General features: G+C 39.3%; 1 protein-coding gene across 2 annotated transcripts; it reads right to left on the bottom strand.

Annotated features, from left to right (window-relative positions):
- Positions 1–5,879: 5,879 nt before the first annotated feature.
- Positions 5,880–18,397, bottom strand: OTULIN (OTU deubiquitinase with linear linkage specificity). 2 transcript variants are annotated; one of them, XM_050315926.1, is made up of 8 exons: positions 18,233–18,397; positions 16,367–16,690; positions 14,686–14,759; positions 13,773–13,867; positions 12,422–12,565; positions 10,045–10,170; positions 8,729–8,998; positions 5,880–7,467 (listed from the first exon to the last, which is right to left on the bottom strand). In XM_050315926.1, exons 1-8 carry the CDS (start codon positions 18,331–18,333, stop codon positions 7,273–7,275), a joined length of 1,329 nt encoding a protein of 442 aa, XP_050171883.1. In that variant the 5' UTR covers positions 18,334–18,397; the 3' UTR covers positions 5,880–7,272. The 2 variants fall into 2 exon arrangements, with proteins under 2 accessions (XP_050171883.1, XP_050171889.1); XM_050315932.1 differs by having other exon boundaries at positions 16,367–16,686; positions 18,233–18,364.
- Positions 18,398–20,711: the final 2,314 nt, after the last annotated feature.

Genomic DNA, 20,711 nt, shown 5'->3' with positions numbered 1-20,711 from the left:
GTCCCATGGCCGCTTGCACAGAGCGTGCCCTGACCTTGTCCAAGCTCTCCCTGCCCAGAGCACTGGCCTGGCAGGAGGCCCTGCTAAAAAAAAAATGGAAAAAAAAAAAGAGTCTCTGTTAGGGTTCAGAAAAAGATACTGTCGTCGTATCTTTTCAGCTCTCCATGCCTGCTTACGAGGGCAGGGCCAAGGAAGTTAACATCCCCATGGTTTGGAAAGCCAGAACCTGTTTGGAAACAGGTTTGAGAATTATTGCTACACTGCTTCGTTTTGAGCAGACTGAGCAAAGTCAAACGATGCAAACAGTCACGTGGCAGTGATTTTGACTTTTCTTAAAACTACCTTGTAGTCTTTATTTTGCTCTTCCTAAGCAAGAAAGGGTCCAATCCGAAGCAGGTAAGAAGTAAGACATGCAGTATGATGTCAAATAGCATTATTACTTCACCTTCTTAGCCTGTAGTCTTGAAAGTCTCTCTCCCTCCCTCCCTCCCATCAGCAGCCCCTCCTCTGACTTCTCCTCCATCAGTAATGATGACAATTAGCTCTTCCATCAAAGATACCTACTGAAATATAATCCAGTTTATTTTCCCAAAGGGCGTGCAAACACCTCAGATGAGAGAGTGCCTAATCCCAGACAGAAACCCTCCCTCTTGTGGGTGGTGCTGCATAGCATTTGATTTTGTGTCCAATAATCATTGACAAAGTGGGGGAACATGGCTGTGCAGCAGTTTCATAGCGTCCATGCTGCTGGGGGAAGATGTGTTCTGTGCCAAGGAACAGAAAAGGGCTCTTTACCACAGACAGGTAAAAAAATACTGACACTAACAGAGGTATGGCACTAAGAGAGCTGAAGCCCTGCTGTTGCCTTTTGGCTGGGCTTGTCTGTAAATGACACTTCTGAGAAAGGTGTTGGATGATCACAGTGAATACTCTCCCAGTCCCTGTGACATGCAGGGAGGAAAACCAAAGGTTGCTGAGGAAGATACAACCCAAGAGAAAGTCAAGTAGTAATTATTAACTCTCTACACAGGCTGTTCTGTAGCTGTGAAAAATGGGCTTCCTCTAGGTGACATAAAAGGTGCAGAATCTTCCTGTGTCATGAGCAGAGAAACATTTTCCTGGCAGCTGGAGCCATGCTCCTAAAACTACAGCCAAAATAGATTGCTCTGTGCTAAGCCCATCAACCATGAATGGATAGTTAATTCATACATCATCCCGTGCAGGATCTCTTTGAAGAATCAGGTGTTTTGGTAGCAAGCCCCACCGAGGTTAACACAGTCCCTGCAGTGCAACAGAACTGCCTTCGCAACTGCAGATCTTACACCTTCTCTCCTGGCTCCTCAAAGGAAATTTCACATTGTTATTTCCTTCAGATTTTCCATGTTGTTGTTTTACATGAGCATCCATGGGATGGGGTGATGGGGGGACCTGGACTTTTCATCTGGGAGTCTTACAAACTGGTTGATTGTGGGAGCTATCACAGATTTGCTCTAAACAGCCCTAAGCATTGCTTCAACCTATTTTTCTTTCTCACCTACTGCCTCTAAAAAGGCTATTTTTTTGTAATTAAAAGAGGTTTTACATTTGTAACATGGTTTGATGAAACAAAACACAGAACATCTGAGTGAAGAGAGCTCTAAAGAGGGTTCATCAGTAAATGAACACCATGGAACCACTTGATTGTCTAAAAGTAGCATTAGTATTAGATACTAAAAGCTAATATATAAGTGCCATGTGCCAGTCCCCTGTGGTAATACCTGCAGGAGGTGCAGGAGGCCAGTGATGCACCAGCTGGGTGTTTGCTGGGGATGATCTTAGGGGGCCTGAGTGGAAGATGAGGGTCTGAGGCTCACAGAAGGAGGCAGCCTGGCCTGCCACTGTGCAAGTGCTATTTAACACATGGGAAATAAACTGTTAACTCCCTGAAGTCTGGTGGGTTTCCTGCTGGTTTAGTTGTAAAATCCCCCCTCCCTCTTTGTTTTCAACCCTGTTAGCCAAGCAGCGTGACAAGAGCCCAGAGAAATGTTATTGATTCTTCTGCCCACACCCACCCCCCAACACCATAAATTCAAAAGACATCCTCAGGTGATAGAACAGAAACTTCTCTTAACTGTTGCTTGCTGGCTGCCTGAAAGGAATACAATCCTCCAAAATGCAACTGCACTCACGACGCAGTTCATTACACCCTGACACAGCAGTTGAACCTTGGCAGCAAGAGAGAAACCTGCCTAGAAGGGGCAAGAAGCAGACTCTCACTCAAGCTCTTACTTTCAGCTCTGCAGAACCACTCTTTGTTTTAAAGCAGAAAATCTGTGTGTTTTGCTCAAAGGCCAAAATGTTTGCACTACTGAAAAAAAAATCCATTCAAAGAAGAGGGCTCTGGAAATGGCGACACTTTGCAAGTTTATGGCCCATTCTGTACATCCTCCTTGCTCAACATAATTTATTATTTCTCTTACATTTCATGCAAAACCAAAAAAACCTTATGATGCAGAAAACATTCAGAAACATGAGGACAGTAACAGTCCAGCAAGTGGTCCACCTCTAAATATTTAGTCTATTATAGTTTCATTCTGTAATCTACTGATGCACTGTGAAGACTAAATGTGTCTTTCAACTAAAAATGATTTTTGTCATCTCAGCAATTCAGTAACAATAGTATAGGCAGTAATAGAAGGTTATTATCATGTTTATTCTGTTTTTCTAGGCACATTAAATCTTTATTTTGTTTTTTTCCACTCTATAATAAGGACAGTAAAAATATAATATGTTTTGTGCACCTGCAAATGTCTGGAAACCAACAGGTTTGTACATTTTACAAGTTACTTACTCTTGGACAATCTGAGAATCCAACCTCACCACTTCTCATCATACATCATTTTTGACACTATATAGCCTTGTGTTTGTGAAGAGAGAGTAAATTATCCTAGAAACACTGCTCAGAATCCATGAGCATGTCTCAGCTTCTAACTCTTACAGAATTATTCTGGCTGTGAAGACTCAAATGCTTCAATACATTACCTGAAGGATTGAATGAATACAAACCAAGACCAGATACTTCAGCAACCAAGGAGAGGACTTGCTACAAATCTCAACCCCTACCAGCAGATTCTTATTCAAAGTATAAAAGAGATGAACTTCTTGATATTCAAAAAGATGAAAATGTAAAGGAATGAAAATTCTCAGATTTCTTACCCCTTCATTTCACAGCGTTCCGCACATTTTTAAAACGTCTTTCATCTACCTATGCACAATTAATTTTAATTAATACATTGTGTCATGCAGGTCTATAAAGGTAAAGCTGATGCTGCTAAACCGTGGTCTTTTGAGATCACTAGATCAAAAAGCATTTTAGTCACGCTGTATTTCCTGAGCTCGACCGGGTATTTATGTACCATCCCTGCGCCTTGCGTTTGCCGGAGCACCAGGCAGGTCAGCAGATGCCCTCGCAGTGCCCTGGGAGGGGAGGGAGGGGAAATAAGGGCTCCGGGTGCCGCCAGCTGGGCAGCAGGGTGCCTGAGGTGTCCCTGCGTGCTGTCCCCTGGCCTGCAGTGACACCTGGTGGCACACGGGGAGGACAGGGGACAGGGGCGGAGGGCGAGCTCCCCCTGGGGGGGTCAGGGGAGCCTTTCTGGGCTCCTCTGCAAGGACACTCAGAGACCAGGGCCAGTTGTAGGCTACAAGGGAACATTTCCAGCGAATGGTCTGTGAAATGCCACAAGACTGTTTCAGAAGGACAGTACTAGTTTCATCATTAATGTAGCCAATGTAGCCCTTTTTTTTTTTTTTTTTTTTTGTAATTCATGTGGGTGCACAACAGATCTAACAACGGCAGTGTCTGAATTCTGTCCCATCCTGGCAAGCCACAAACACTTGAAGAATTATCTGATTCTAGAAAGGTAAGAGAGGTGGGGGGGAGGAAGTACCTACTCTGTTCGGCCTACACAATAATTTCAATAAAATGAGGATTTTTTTCAATTAAAAAAAAAAAATGTATTTGTCAGACTGAAAGCTTGACATGAACAGCATGTGCACAGGCCAGCTACTACAGCCCCTGCAGCAGCCACTGCTGCAATATCCCAAAGACAATATATCACGTCAAACAGCTGGTTGGCAGGTGTCTAAAAACACCACCCCAAACCCCACAATTCCAAAAAGGGGCAAATTGGGCAAAGAATCCTCTGCAGGAGTCAGCTGGTGATCACATTCAGTGTGCCCTTCCTTTCCAGAATGCCACAGCATTCTCCCAGCATCTCTGACAAAAAAATTTTTAGTCAGTACTGACTAGTTCTTTGATGGCTCAGTACATTTTGCGGTGGATTTTTGCCATCCCATTGACCTAAACAGAAGCTATTAATAGAAGTAAAGGAACCCATCAGCACCTCTCCAGAAATGAGTGCTCTGGGGAAAAGGGACTAGAGACCCACCTTCCTTGAGGCCTGTACCATGCTGAACCTTCCCTGCTTCACTTTCAGCTCTGTGCAATTAACACTTCTTTTCCGTTTCTGAGAGTTTAAAGTTCTCCTAAAAAAATTTATAAATGGAGGTATTCTTTGAATCTATCTGGCTTGAAGCACATCAGTCAATGTCACAGCACAAATATTCATCGCACGAACCTTCCAGAACACGCCACCCTTCATCTTCCACCATTACCAAAAAGGGAGCATTCATGAAGTACATTTGGCCCTCTTCAGACATTCTTGGGCCTGTCCTGCCAGCTAGCCTACTGGGAAAACAAATGTCCAATTATATCCAGAAGAAAACAAGATGCAGGGGCTTCACAACTGACACTATTATATACGAGGGGCATGAGATGACAAAGAGCCCTGCACCTGATGTCCAAAGCAAGAGTTCCCTATCACCACTTAACACCTACAAAGGGATGTATGACCATGTCCGCCATTTGGGGGAGATAAAAGTTCCCACTTCGCTCTCCACCCTCCTTCACTAGTTTTTGATGAGAGGGCTGTTGCTGTCACACAAAAATAAACTTGCCCAAGATTTGGTCAAGCTTTGACTCAACTATCTGAATAAAGTCACTGTCCTGAAACGAACACACCAGGTCCTGGGGTAAGATCCCATAAAACACCCTATCAGGCTTCTCAGAGCCATACCCAGTCTGAGCTTCGCTAAATTGCTGCTGCAACACCACTTCAGCACATCTCTCTACCCAGAGCCAAATATTCCCACAGGGTATAGCAATGCAACTTCTCTTGTCCATCACAGAAAGAACTTCTGCTGTACTCTTCCATGAAAAGAAAGGAAGCTGAAGGCTAAGTATCCATTAACTTCATGTTTCTTACTAAGAAACAGAGTAAAGACAAAATAAAAGCTTTGTGTAGACAACAATAGTTCTTAGTGAAAAATACAAACAATATGTGACTAAAGTACCTTGTACCCTGTCCTGCCTTCCGAGTTCAAGGTACAAGCCAGTGATGTGAATTGTTTTCAAACCTAATGGTTGCACACTTGGCCTCTAAAAAGCCTCTGATTTGGAGCTTTTGTCATCATACTCTCAGAGCCACTGCCCTAAATGTGTGAAAACACGGTCTTTTCTAAAGAGGTGTTAAGTTTTAATCTCAAGAATATATCACAATTAGATAATTTCAGTTATTTAAATGGTAACTACAACTTTTTTATCAGGGTTAAGTGAGTTGCAAAAGCTAATTTGTCCTTCCTCTTCAGATTTTTTTGTATAACAGCAATTGAGGGAATTATTTGTTTTTGCTGCCCATGTACAAGTAGCAAAGCCAATAATTACTTCTTTTACATAGGTAACACTTTGCAGCGTTCAAGAACGAACTAACTTGAACGTGGATTTCAAAATCAAAACATCAAAAATATAAAGCAAGACAGAGAACAGGCCATAAAACAAGAAACAAAATACTGCCAGATTAAGTTTATTTTTATTCCCTTGTACCTCCCAGAAATGTTCAGTAACAAACTAGTTGTTTTAAAAGGCAAAGACAACATGACAAATATAACACCGAGTACATGATAAATCTCATTAGCTTGTGTATAAAACACATTTTAGGACATAGTGAATACACATTCTAAATTGTGTAATTACCTTTCACAATAGTTAAATTAATTTCACGTAGAACAAAGCAGAAAGCTTTTGCATGCCATCTCCTCCAGATTATTCAAATGAATAGTTTTTATCACCTTATCCTGTTTATATAAGAAGGCCTTCTATGAGAAGCCAAGTGAACTGTCATTGACCAGCATTTCAGTTAAATCAGCTTTCACTCTCTTGTTTCAAGAGTCATCTGTAGGGCATATTTCCACTTTAAACTAAGAGCTGAATGTTTCATTATTTAATGATTTTTTAAAGGGTTTTTTCAGTACTCCCAGCATCTGATACATGCTGTATTCTTTCAATTTAAAGCATAATGAGTAATTGTAAGCAGAAACAGAACCTCCCACATCTCCACTCCTGGGAGAAGTAAGCTGCACTAGAAGTTTATTTCCATCTACTGCACTCCCTGGACAAATCAAAATCCTCATGTTCTCCACAGCAGTTGCCAGTGAGGTTTAACATTACTGGAACAATTATGTGAACAGACATGGAAGTTGACAGGCATCTGGCTATCTCCTATCAGTTATCACAACTTAAGCAAGAATTCTGTGTAGTTTTTCCATTTGTGACCCACTATCAAACAGCTTTTATACTCCTTTATTACATTTGTCATGATCCTCTCCAGGGGTTGTCTGTTACACTCATGTTCAGTGTAACAGACAACTGGCTTCTAAATATGAGATGCTCATGTAGAAAAAATAAACCCAAAGCATTAGAAAACTAAGTAACATCTCTCTTATAGCATGAATCGTGTCAGGCATTAAACTCCACTGCAAAAGATTTATATTATTTCCCAAGATCCAAGATTTGTATAATTGCTTCTAAGCACCATTAAAAATATCAACCAGGACAATGCCATCTTACTTTCTTACCCCAGAGCCTCACTATCCTTCTTAAAAGAAATACATGTATAATTTTTGCAATCCTATTCAGAGTAAGCCCTTCAAAAAAAAAAAAAAAAGACTACAGAAGTTTCTTTTTCTTCTTCTAAATGGACAACAAAAGCCATGCTTGTGAAACTTTTACTATTTAAGATAATACCTGTTTGATATTCCATTTCAGATGTCAACTTCCAAAGTACAGATTTCAAGTTGTTGTAGATTTAATAGTGTGGATTTTGTCATTGTCCCATTTCAATACAGCCCTGGAAACCTCAATAAGCAGCACAGATTTGTCTGCCAAAAATCACTTGTTTACAGCATCGTCTCTTGGCACATTCTGACTGGAATATTATAATGTCTGTCATCTTCAGTTATGAGAGTCACCACAGGCCAATCCTCCTCCGGGTCATTGGGATAAAGTGTGATGAATTCATCAGTGCTATATTTATAGAGCCGATACACTTGGATGGTATACTGCAGAGCATAAGCAAGAAGAAACATTTCCACCTACATTGCAAAAAAGCAAATATATGTGTAAAATTAAACATATTTTTTACAAGATTTTTCTCATAAAACTACAAAAGTAATACCTATCAGATGTAATTTTTCAAAGAAAAAATTATGAAGTGAGAATGCATCTCTAGTACCTCGATAGTATATCTCTATGATAATATGCACTTTACATGAAGTTCTTCAGACCCACAGAGGCATAGCAGGATATTAATCCTAAAGAAAGCTACTTTACACAGAGAATCCAACCTCCCTTCCACCACAAACAAGTAGGAAAGACATTCTCCTGTATTCATCCAGTCAATCCACTAAACCAGGTAAGAGCAGGTTTCAGGCAACCATCCTTTCACTCTTAGAGGATACTCTGAACTCTCCAGCCAGATAAAAAGTAAATGGGAAGCCCTTACAACCTGTTGACAGGAGAAGGAATTCAAAGAAAGAAGCTGAAAAAAATCTTCTGTCTTGTCTACTACAGTGGCAAGCATACCCTGTTCTAAATAACAATTTACAAAGAATATTTCTGAAATAAACAAATCTAGTCAGCACAAAAATAGGTGACATAACTTCTTGAATAAACTGAGCAGCAAAAAGTCACCAATGAATCAACCAATTTAAGAGTAGCGGCAAACTGTCCCATCTATACTACAGTTGTCGGTTAAGACAATAAACAGAAACAAAACATAATACTTACACGCTTCTACTGTCTATAATTAAGTAGTGAATTTAAGTGCAGTATCCCACTTGCACAGTATTTAATGGGACTTTTTTAAAATGGATGTTTCTAAAATCTTTCAGACTATTCAGCTCATTAACTACTGCACTTTGGTTTGGTTTTTTTTTTTTTTTGTGATACCATTTATGCTGTGTATAACACAGTAATTGTCATTAGTTTATCAGAATTCACCATGTATATGTGCTACATGTGATCTTCTATTCATAATTCAAGTATTAGCGTTTATTATAATATTTTTTAAAAAGCTAACAATTAAGAGATTAATACAAGTGTTCTATCAACAGAAAACCCTATTTCCAAAGAATGTTACCTGTCACCCGCCAGACAAAATCTAGCATTTAAAAGGAGGATCTTTACCAACCCTCACTATAAACAAGCAGTTCTAATATACTGTTCCCAACAAAAGACCAGACACTACACTATTCCACTTAGCTAGCCCAAGAAAAGGTGGGTGATTTCTAAAACCACTTGAAACTAAAATGTTCAAAATCGGAAAATAACACTATGAGAACAATCTCTCCTTACTTGTTCAAGGCCTCCAGTGTGACCAATATGATTCAAGTGATTATGCATTAACTGACAAGGGTTGCTAGATGTATCCCGTGCGAACAGTAACCAGGAGAAGACAGGCACTCTTCTCCCATTTTTATCATCGTTGTATAATTCAATTGCAGTATTAAGCATCAGAAACTTCAGCGCTTCATAGAGACTGTATTCCTCCTCTTCATTTTTAAACAATTTATCACAAGCTTCTTGTTTTTCAACGGGATCCTTAATTTCACTTATATTCTTCCACTACAAAAAAACCAAACAAACCATCACACAACAAATCAATAGCCATCACCGTGGAAGAGCTGCAAAAAGTGGTTTGTGATTTGTCAGACACTCAGTATAGACACTCAGAATTTAATTTACAAAGGGCTTTGTGCCTTTTTAAAAACAAACAAGAATATTTCCACAATTGTAGCCTTGTCAAGGTCAGGCTCAGTTAGTCTGATTTTGTTTTAGTTGGTCCTTAAGCAAAGCAAAAGGAGGGTATGCTGGAAATTGTTGCAAGGTGGTAGAAAAAATATTGTCATGGGACAGTAAGCAGTAAGATAACGGCCTTTTTGTTTCTCTACCATAAACCCTACATAATTAATATTATTTATATTTCTGTTACTCAGAATATGTATTTCAGTCCAGCCCTCAAACTGCTTGAATGCAGCCTTTAAAATACTCATAAAACCTTCATAAAAAGAGAATATGCATTCAGAGTTAAGACAGGAACAGCTGAAGTCTTTTCAATAGGTTCCAGAGTTCCTAGAGGGAGAAGGCATGGGGCTAAGTAACACAGAATCAACACTGAAAGGGCACAACCATGTTCCTGTGATGTTAACCTAGAATAAAAGCGCATAAAAATGGAACAAAACCTACTCCTTTGATATTACTTCAGCATTGTTCTGTATTTTTCTTTCCTTGACCTGATTTATTTTCCTTTCTTGATCCTCTAGATAACAACAGGATTTATCCATAGTATATATCATTCCTTCAAATAAATATAAGAAATAATAGAGGAAAAAAGTTGCTCTGTTACATTAATTTCTTTACTGAAACCTGTCTAACAGTTTTCTGCAGAGCTGCTTGCACATTATTTGCAGCATCCGGCTATTGCAAGCAGTGAAAGATCACACACCTCACATATCTGAACAGACATTCTTTACTTGAGTTTGTTGTAGTATACATACAGAAAAGTGACTTTCACTACAGAAAGCATCCTTATGCTAAGTTCACCACATTCAAAAATCTTTGACATATTTTATATTTGTAAATGACCAAGAACAAAGAAATACTTTTCCAACCTTTTTCCTCAGAAGTATTAAATACTCTTTAATTTCATCACTTATTTCTCCCATCTTCTTGCCCAGTTTCTGTTTTAGCTGCCACTGCTTGATCCAGTCATACTTGTTCAGCAAGTTTTCAGGAAGCTGGAAGTTGAGAGAAGAAAACGGAGCTTAAGTCAAAAGTCTGGAAAGGGAAAGCCACTAACTTGAATATTTTACTTTTTTTCTAACATTTTTGCACCTCAAAACAATCCCTCATATGTTCTTTTGAACAGATGTCACAGTAAGATGATCATAACCAAACACAACTGTCTCTTTGCATTTTTTGGGTAACAGTCAGAATATTGGTCTATTACTATTTACAGATCAACAAAACACCTAAGCACTGGAAAAATTAACCACCAAGTTACTTGTGCCTTTTTTTTTTTTAATTAAAAAAGCCACCCACCAGGAGATAGATGACAGTGACTGTGTTTGAGTGTGTCCCTAAACCACAGAAGATGACGTCCACCAGATAATCCAGAAATCTTGGTGGACTGCAAACTACTTTGTCCAGGACACACAGATTACATTTCCTTTTCAGAGAGCATAATTCAAGCACTCTATGACAGGTTGTTTTATTAAAGAAGAAAACAACCTGGGAATTAGTTGGTGCATCAGATCATGTTTTAGCCTCAGAACTGCCTGTTTTACTGCTCATGAGCTACACCTGTTAAAAGCTTTTACTCTTCCCTTTAGGACATCCTAGCAGTTGCACATCCAGTTTTTTATCCTCATCTATTAAACCCTTTTACCACTGGAACTGGAAGAGCACCTTGCGTTTCGCAATGAATCAAACACTTGGCTGGAGCAGTACACATGCCATCAGTCATTACCAGCCAGTTTTCATTTTATCAGGATTCAAAATTAGTAATATGTTCTCTTTAATGGCAACCAAATACGTGCCAGATAGACACAGATCTTCCCCCTCCAGCCTGGCATCCTATGCTAACTGAACACATAAAATTAAGTTATCAAAAATAATATGCCAGTAACTTCTACAACTAAAAATGTGCATGTAAACACCGTTTTAAGTTAAAAACAACAAAACACCAAAAAACTGTCAAATTTGTACTGCCAGTTACACACTGGAAATACTGTACTTGTCACTACACACATTTCTCCTACATGCCTTCTGCTTTGATGCATAATAATATGCATTTCAGTCAGTTCGGTTTGTAGTTGTACCTTTTTAAAAAAAAATGTTAATTATCATATGACACATTTTACGCTATAAACCAGCAGGAAGAAAAAAGATGAACACCATTAAAAACTGCAAAGTACACCATTTTAAAAAAAAGTTTGCATACTCTTTAATGAAGTACTAGGAACTATGTTCTTTAATCTGATAAAGTGGAAATGGTTGTCAACTGAGAGAATGTGTTTTTTTATAAAAAGAAAACCATTTTGCAAAGAACTTACTGCTGCAGTAAAACATTCATAGAACTATTTTTATCAGTAATTATAAAAACATATCAGGAGATGTATAATTAACAATCATAGAGATCACAATGAGAAATTTTAAGATGGCCTCTAAAGTTATACAGAAAAATAATGAGAGCAGTCTGATTCTACCTGAACTGCTACACACAGAATCTGTGTCAGGCATTCACCATTTACATTCTCAGCAGCATCCTGACAAGTGGAACCTTACTGTTCTGAGGAGGGTCACTCTTGTGTAGGCAGCTTCTCACATGTTTCTTCCATGTTCACCAATACCACCAAATGGACTTTGTTGACACAAGACATATTCTGCAATATTCTTCTTCTGCTCTTAGGAAGACACCTTGCTTTGCTTGCACATCAGTGCTCCATAAGAACTGTTCTTCATGTCAAGTTGGAGTTGCTCTTACGCTTATTTTAAGTAACATTTAAGACACAGGTAATTACACACAAGCCTACAGCATCCAATTTGCTATTCCACTTCCTAGAAAAACCATATATGGCACAGAAGAATACACATGATAATTTTGAAAAGCTGGGGATTTATTTCTCAAATGTTAGAATAATTGTCTATACTTTTTTTTATTTTCTTGTGGAAAACCTCTTATTGCCATATTACATGCAGTAAAAAGAAATCAAGAGGGCAAGATGAAGACAGACAAGTTACGTTACAGTCAGCACTACAGTAACATTTATATGCATTATAAATTGGAAACTAGGGGGACCTGGACTCAATTCCAAGTTGAAAGAATCACTGGGCACAAACAACAATATTGAACACTACAACTTCTCAGTTCAAAGGATATTGAAAAGTGAGCATATATAGCATAACGGAGAAATGAGATCATAAAATTACCAAATGGATTAGAACAAATATTCCTCTACTGTCAGAAGATCAGAGTTTGAGACGTACCATAGTCAAATCCTCACTCTGCAGCCAGCTTGGTAACTCGGTGGCTTGGCTTAATGCCTGGAAAAGAGTTGCTCTGAAAGCACAATAATTATCACCTCGTATTCTTCTTATAGATGCAAACTTCTGAGCAACTGCTTCATATCCCTAAAAAACACAAAACCCAAATAATGTGAAAGCATTAATAAAACATCTGAAGGTCACACACTGTAACATAAAAGATGCCTGAATATTAGCATCCAAATAACTACTGCTGTTTTCAAACAAAAGCATTTGACCCACTATCCATTTTGGAAGTTCAAATGCTTTTATGTCACAACTTGTGCTTTGGAGAAAAACCCCAACTTCCCTAGTTCTGCTGAAAAACAAACAAAAAAACTAAAGAAATCTAAGTAGATAACTGGTTGAAGTATTTGTCTGATGACAGAATATGAATATCATTGAAATATGGGTAGCTAACTCATTTATATTTCAAAAAAAATCAAACATACAAACACATACACACAAGGCTACATATTATGCTTAAAAGAAGTATCAGGAATAGTTAATGCTACTTACCCAATACATGTCACATGTAACTTGCTTCTGCCTCAGGGAAAATTTGTGTTTACACTGAAATATCTTGACACTTGCCTCAGCCCATTTGTTCCCTCCCTGCTGTTCCCATACACACAGTTTTTTAGCAGAAGCCGCAACGCTGAAATGGAACTTCCAAAGCTCAACATGTCTCCCCAGCTAACCTAGCAAGAGCCAATACCCTGTGTGTCTGTATTTCTTAGTAATCTCTTAAGGGTGGCATCTTTTTATTTATGTATTTTTATGTTTACTCATATATATCACTAAATTTTCAAACAACAACAAAACAACTTTGCTTTATTTTCTACTACTCTAGCTCAAGAGTAATATAAGAAAACTAGTTCAAAAACTGGGGGAAAAAAATATCAGGAAAAATTTAAGAAAACCCATGCCAATTCACTAAAGCTCCCCACCTTAAAAACCATGCAATTCATCAACTTTGGTTATTTGCTTTCTGTCCCAAAATTTGGTAATCTGCTCTGCATTTCAACAGTCCACAAAAATAGCATTTCATGACAATAAATAAAATATAAAACTTTAACTGAAAACAGTAAAGAACAAATTAAATCCCTACACTACCAGCAAGCAGCCTTACTAAAAACATTTGGAGTGAGTACAAAAAGCATCTTCCAGTTGTCAGCCACTTCTAAGACCTGACAATGTAAAACATTGCTACTGCATTTCCTGCCTTAAAGATAGATCCCATAGGAAATCACCTAGTAAACATACAAATGAAAAAAAAAAGCCTAATGAAATTCAACAAAAATAGAACTGCTACCTTTCTCATCCTTTTTGCTACTGGTGTGTTTCCTCTCCATTCTTTTCTGCAATACTCCATGATGTCCATTTCAGGTGAAACACTTGGTTTATATTCTGTCAAAACGGAATATGTAACATTATACAAAAAACAGAACAAAGCAGAAAGTGTGTCAAATTTCTAAATACACTATCACTTTAAAATAACATTGTTGCCAAACAAAACTGGCAGAACAACCTACAGCTACTAACTATTAGCATAGGAGGGGAAAAAAACCAGCTTGCTCTGAAAATTACACATGAAGAAGAACAATCTTTTTGCCTCCAACAAAACAGAGAACACTCTGGTCCTCCCTTCTGCAAATACTGTAGAAATTAGCAAAGTAATATTCATTTTCTTAGCAAGCAGAAAAATATTTCACAAAACTTTCTCTTCTTCATAAAGCAGCCAGACTATCAGGGAGAAAGATGAGGGATCTTTCTGAATAAGTCAATAAGACAAGTAAGTCAAATAAGACAACAGTAGAAAGAAGAAATACAGTTTTGTCTTGGAATCCCAACAGCTTTCCTTCCAACACAGATAGCACTAAGATTAACAAGGCATCTCCCAGCAACAGATGCTGCTATGACGACCACGAATCAGTAAGTTTCAAGCACAACACTTAGTTGTAATATAGGCTGTGACTGCTTTTCAAAGGGTTAACATTCTCTTGTAAAGTAACTACATAAACACAGGAATAATATACTAAGAGCAACTAATTTTACATAAAATTGATCTTTTTGTGAATTAAACTGTACAATGTACTCAGTTATGATAAGTAACTTCTATTGCACACAGACATCTGTGCACGGAAGTCCCTGGAAATGAGGGTGTCAAAACATCACAAATTAGTGCTACAGTGAATTGCAGCGCTTCACACAACATTCAAATGTACCTGAAGAGTTTGCCTCACGAAGTAGTATTTTCTCTCTCTCTATTTCTTCTGCATCACGATACATGTCCTCCTCACTGCAATAAAAATCAACACATACCTCACGTAACAGCACAAATCTTACAAACTTTTCCCCTGTTTACAACTCAGGCAAGAACTGAAGTATTTCTACAGTTATTTTTTTAACTCAATTTGCTTTCCATCTTACACATTTTCATAGAATCAACATTAGCTCTCCAATGAATTTGCAAAAGACAAAGCCAACATGCCTTTTTGCTGCATATATGACTAACACAACCTATGCATGCAACGAATAACCCATTACTCAACAGAGCTTTTTATCTACACACCACTGGGACTGAGCAACCTGTTCAGTAGTGAGCAGAACATGACAGAATACGATGAAAAGTAACCAACTATCTGCAGCTGCTTTGAATGTTACTACGTCAAAGAAGTAGATCTAACATGATTCAAACTGCAGCATACAGGCTAGGTGAAATCCAGACAAACATTTGTACCTCAAATAATATGGGCTTTTTGGCTAAGGTACGTTGTCTTAAGAGTCAAATATTTCCATTTGAACCTACATACAGACATTCTGAAGTCAAGTTATGACCATGAGGGAGGAAATGGTGGCCTACAAGAATACTGTTTCTATGTATAGCTTAGTACTAACACAAAGAGATCTCAGAGCTTGGATGTGAACATTACTGAGGAAGGAGGTTTATGTAATGTTCAAAAAACTGACTGAAAATTGCACATTCCTTTAAACATGATTTTGAGTGTCATTTGTCATATAATTACATCTAGCAAATAAACTTTCAAAAAATAATCGAAGTCTCACAGTTAAAATACTTCAAGAAATATACACCACCGAACATATTAGTATCATTTAGGTTTACCACTAAAAAACACTTACACTGTAAGTCTGTATTTCGAAGAAAGTACATGTGCAGAAAAAACCTGCCAGGTTTTTATCTATTGCCCACTACTACTAGTAGCTTCTACTCTACTACTCAGAAACCCCAAACACAGTGTGCTTGTAAAAAACCAGGAAGAAATTAAGGCAGTGACCCTGCCCCATCCCCTTACACCACTAAGAGAAGAAGACTGCAAGAAAGGGTTTAATGCAGACAGCTGGTAATTAGATTACTTTCATTAAACTTGAAAGGATACACTACTAAATGATGGCTCTGTATTTCTGTTTCTTTATATGCAAACCAGCTTACTCAAACCACTTGCTTATATTTCCCTTGAGAACAAAAAAAACCTTTTAGTATAAAGACCAATATAGGTTAATACCAGGAAACTCATTTACTGTGCTGTCATATCAAATCACAGTTTAGTTTTTACTCAAGTAAAGTACTCAACTAGCTTCTCGAAATCTCTTCCGTAACAATACTAAGTAATTATTAATTAAAAGAGAAACAATAGATATAGGAGATACTAAGCACAGTACTCCACAGTTATTCCCTTAGATGGGGAAAAAAGCCACTAATAAACTACAAAAATAAACAAAAATTAATCTGAAAGGTGAAGGTGGCCTTCAAATTTTAAGATGTGACATTTAGACCTATCTCACTAAGCCATTAACTAATTTTGCAAGAAATTTACCTTCATGAGCTGAGAGTGCCCTTCCCTTTCTACAGAAAAACTGCAAATATATTTAAAAAAAAATCCTCACCTTTCCTCCTCAGGTGACTCCACTGCTGAATAGTTACTAGACGTAGCTAGATATAGTTCACAGTTTCTACCTTCATCCTGATCTCTCACAAGTGATTTAATCATATCTGTTTTCTCAGGTCTCCCACTACTTCTGTATACATAGTCTTTACTTATTTCCAATGTCATTTGCTCTTTCTGGTCTGTAGCCGCATTTGCTGAACCAAGTTCCTCAGAAGCAACACCAACTTCCCTTTTATGCTTCATCAGCTGTGTGGGAACGCTCTGCTCTGCAGCTGCAGAAAGGCCGGTTGGTTCTGTCATCCACCCTTGAAAATTATCCTGTCTTTGAAGAATGGAGAAATATATGAAGAGTACCTCTCACAGAAGAACAAAAGCACACGTTTTAAGAAAATTACAATATTTTAATAGTAATGCTAATAAGTAATTCTAAGGATTTAGAGGCTACACAATTTTTCGAAACCAACAACTAAATTCAGAACAGTTTGGTAAAATAAGACAGCTCCCAAGCTATTTTCAAACTCATCCCACTGTCAAGTCAATTCTGCTTATTACCATGGCTAAGCCATGCCAGCTTCTCAAATACAGCCTGCACTAGAATTAGTGCACTGACTGAACACCTGCTGCTCTCAAGGTGCATTATCACCTAAAAACCAGAGGATTAAAAGAAATCCCAAAAAACCAAGTTTCAGTCCTGCAAGACAAGGATTTTTACAAATGCACCTGGTGCAAGATGAAATTTCCATTGCACCAGGATTATGCTTAGCGCATAAATTTCCAATCCTTATGCCTTCCAATATGATGCCCAAGGTATCAAGACAGGATTTCTACAACCTATTCTAGCAAGCTTTCAAAAGTTTTTGGATGTGCCCATATGGTAGATTTTCAGGGATATTTATCTTAAATTGACACACAGCCACTGTAAAAAGTTACGGGTTGCTTTGCAGTTGCTAAATTCATGTTCTAGACAGTTCATTGCTACCTCGGCTGGTCACCTCAGAACTCCGAATGGTAGTATCCACTCTGTACACCTTAAAACCGAGAAACATATTTCTATCTCCAGGTTAATGTCTCCCATCTGCAACAAACCTTAGTTTACAGTTGTTACTGCCCTTTGGCACACAAGCCCTGCTGTGCACCAAGCTGTCCCATTGCACGAGCTCAGTACTAGAGTTCATACAACAACAGAATTACCCGGGTTGGAAGGGACTTTAAATATCATCTAGCTGCAATCCCCTTTCTGTGGGCAAGGATACCTTACACTAGACTAAGTTGGTCAGAGCTCCTTCCAGTCTGGCAGTGAACACTTCCAGGGATGGGGCTTCTCTGGGCAACCTGTTCCAGGGCCTCACTGCCCCCACGGTTGAATTTTTTTCCTAATATCTAATCTAAACCTCCTCTCTTTCAGTTTGAAATCATTCCCCCTTGTCCTGACATTACATACCCTAAAAAGTCCCTCTCCATCTTTCTTGTAGGTTCCCTTCAGCTACTGCAAGGTCGCAGTTAGATCACCCCAAACCCTTCTCTTCTCCAAGCTGAACAAACCCAATTCTCTCAGTCTTTCCTTATAGAAGAGGTGCTTCAGCCCTCTAGTCAACTTGTTGGCTCTCCTCTGGACTCGCTCCAACAAGTCCATGACCTTCCTGCGCTGGGGAGGATGCAGTGCTCCAGGCGGGATCTGAGCAGAGCAGAGAGGCAGCATCGCCCTCTTGCTCGATCCGCTGGCCACGCTGCCTTAGACTGCAGAGTCGCACGCCACGATCCGATTTCTCCCATCCCCGCTCCTCAGGGAAGGACGCCCCAGGCTCAGCGCAGCACACAGCGGGGCTACCCGTGCCCGCACAGCCCAGGTCGGGGGAGGCCTCACCTTTCCGCGGCGCTCCGTCCTGCCCGGCACCGCTCGGGCCCGAGGTGTGGGCGCAGCGCTCCGCCCGCCGCCCGGCCCGCCCGGCGCCGCTGGCCGCTCATGCCGGAGGGGCCCCGGGCCGGGCCCGGCAGCGCCAGCCTTGGGCCCCCCTCACCCAGCGAGCGCCCGCCCGGCTCCTGAGCGGCTCCGCAGGCGCTTCCGCGGCGCCGGCCGCCGGCATCCTGCGGCCGCGTCACCCCGCCGGAAAGGGCGGCCGCACCAGCCCGCACCGCCCTCCTCCGGGCCCGCCATCCCGCGGAGTGCACGGCCGGTCCCGGGCGGGAGAGCGGTGCGCGGGGGCGGCGGGGGAGGGCTTTGCTTATTGCTCCTCGACCTGAACCCGCGTGAAATAAAAGGAGTTACACGACGGCCTCCGAGGTCGAAGACAACGAGTCCTCTAAAATGTAGGAGAGGGCAGAAATGAGCTGCTTCCCGGCTGGCAGGTGCTCCGTACGAAATTACTTTCGAGGGGGCCCGGGTGCTGTTGCGGATGCAGGTGCACCTGGCAGCCATCGTATGGAGCTTGTCAGAGGCTGGAAGTCTCGCGTCCGGGACCGAAAAATGCATCACCAAGTTCTGATACACTTCTGTTAAACTCCAGGCAGAAAAGAAACCTACACGGAGAGTATATAAACCTCTCAAAATTACATGCTACTCAAACATGTCTAATATACAAAAACAAACAAAAATCTAAAAAAAAAAACCAAAACAAAAAACAAACCAAAAAAAAACCAAACAAACAAAAACCCAAAACAAAACAAACACCAAAACCACTTAAAAAACACAACTCAGTAAAAAGTCGGAAAGCTGTGCTGTGGTAGAAGAAGTCCTCTAGAGTCTGAGCATTTTGGAGGGTGTTCACCTCGAAATTGGGCCTGAAAATGGAAAAGCACTTGTCTTCTATCTGAAATTTCCCTCATAAGAATATGCTTTCTCTGAGTATTACAAGTGGTGTTGAAACAGGCGACAAGTGAGCTGTCAGTAAAGGAATTCGAACTAACATGTATTTACAGTATCAAAAAGAATTGGGAGAGCATTTTAAAGGTGGAGAGCAGGTAGTAAAAGTTAAAAAAGGTTAAAATGGCAATGATAAATAAGTTGAAACATCATGAAACTTATTTAATATAAAACTGATGGACTTTTCTTAAACAAGTATTTTCTGGGTTTTTTTATTCTTGAGACACAAGTATCATGAATGAAGAAAAGAAAGAACCCATTACTTAGGGGTTTTTTAAATCACTACTCTTTTTTTTGATCAAATTTGTGTTGGATTGCTCTTGACAATGACATCTTTAGAATAACTGTGTGACATGTTTGTCTCAAAATGCATTCTTGTTTCCCGTTGGCCATTTCAGAATTACTCATGCTCAAACAGCTAGTCCACTTGAAATATACCCAACTGTTTCCTCTGTTCCCATCATTTAAATAATTTACATTGAGTAGCATTTAAGAATCATTAGAGTTGCCTCCTTTGTAAGATTAAGTACTTTGTTTGTTTGTTAGTTACCTGCTTTTGCTATTCTCTCAGTGACTTCATGGGAGACGTTTTGTCTGACCATTTCACAACCCTTCAGAGAAGTGCAGAGCAGAATAATTTCATAGGTGAAGTAGCAACCTAGACCTATTTCATCATGATGGGCAAAATAGCTAAAAACTAGATAAACAGCTAAAAAATAGCTGAAAAATAGATAAACTGTACCCAGTGATGAAATGAAACTTGTAAATTCTATGCAGGCTCTATTTGTAACATTTTCTGTTTCCTTGTAGCAGAAAGTTCCTGAACTGCTCAATTGTATTTCCTTTCTCGAGAATTATTAGATGAAAACCATGCTATAGTGCCATATTTCAGGATGCATTACAGTAGTGCTTGCCATGTGAGCTTGACAGAATGGGTGCAGTCTCTGTCATCTGGTATTTAGCTGCTTACAGACAGGGCTTATGTCAATCAGATGATTAAATGTTTTTTCTCTTCACCACAAAAAGACCAAAACTAAATACCCAAAGGAGAGATTTTCATGATAAAACCTTGTGTTTGCATCACCTGAAATAAGGTTTCTCTCTACCTCCTGTAAATAATATATTGCAAGCATATGTGACATATATTTTCTTAGCAAGGGATATTTTTATGTTTAGTGTTGATGTGTATATACCAGATATATAGTATCTGGAAATAATTGATAAGTTCCATGATGCATTTCACAAGATCAAGTGTGGCAAAAGAGTTGTGTATTACTCATTGCCTTCCAGGTTGCAGAAATTCCAAGAAGAGTTTTAGCTTGCAAATAAAACTCAGTGTCTTAAGGACAGAAGGCACTAGCTGTCAAAGAACATGCAAAAACACTAAATAATTTAACACTGCAGAAAAAAGAACCAAGGATAACAAAAGTTCAGTAAGAATTTATACAAATATGTCTAGAATAAAAAAATGTCTTTTTTTTTT

This window comes from Myiozetetes cayanensis, unplaced genomic scaffold, assembly GCF_022539395.1.
Source record: "Myiozetetes cayanensis isolate MyiCay16 unplaced genomic scaffold, myiCay2020 scf1, whole genome shotgun sequence".
Classification (NCBI taxonomy): Eukaryota; Metazoa; Chordata; class Aves; order Passeriformes; family Tyrannidae; genus Myiozetetes; species Myiozetetes cayanensis.
The sequence above is the reverse complement of the archived record's forward strand: the minus strand, read 5'-3'. Positions and strand labels throughout refer to the sequence as shown.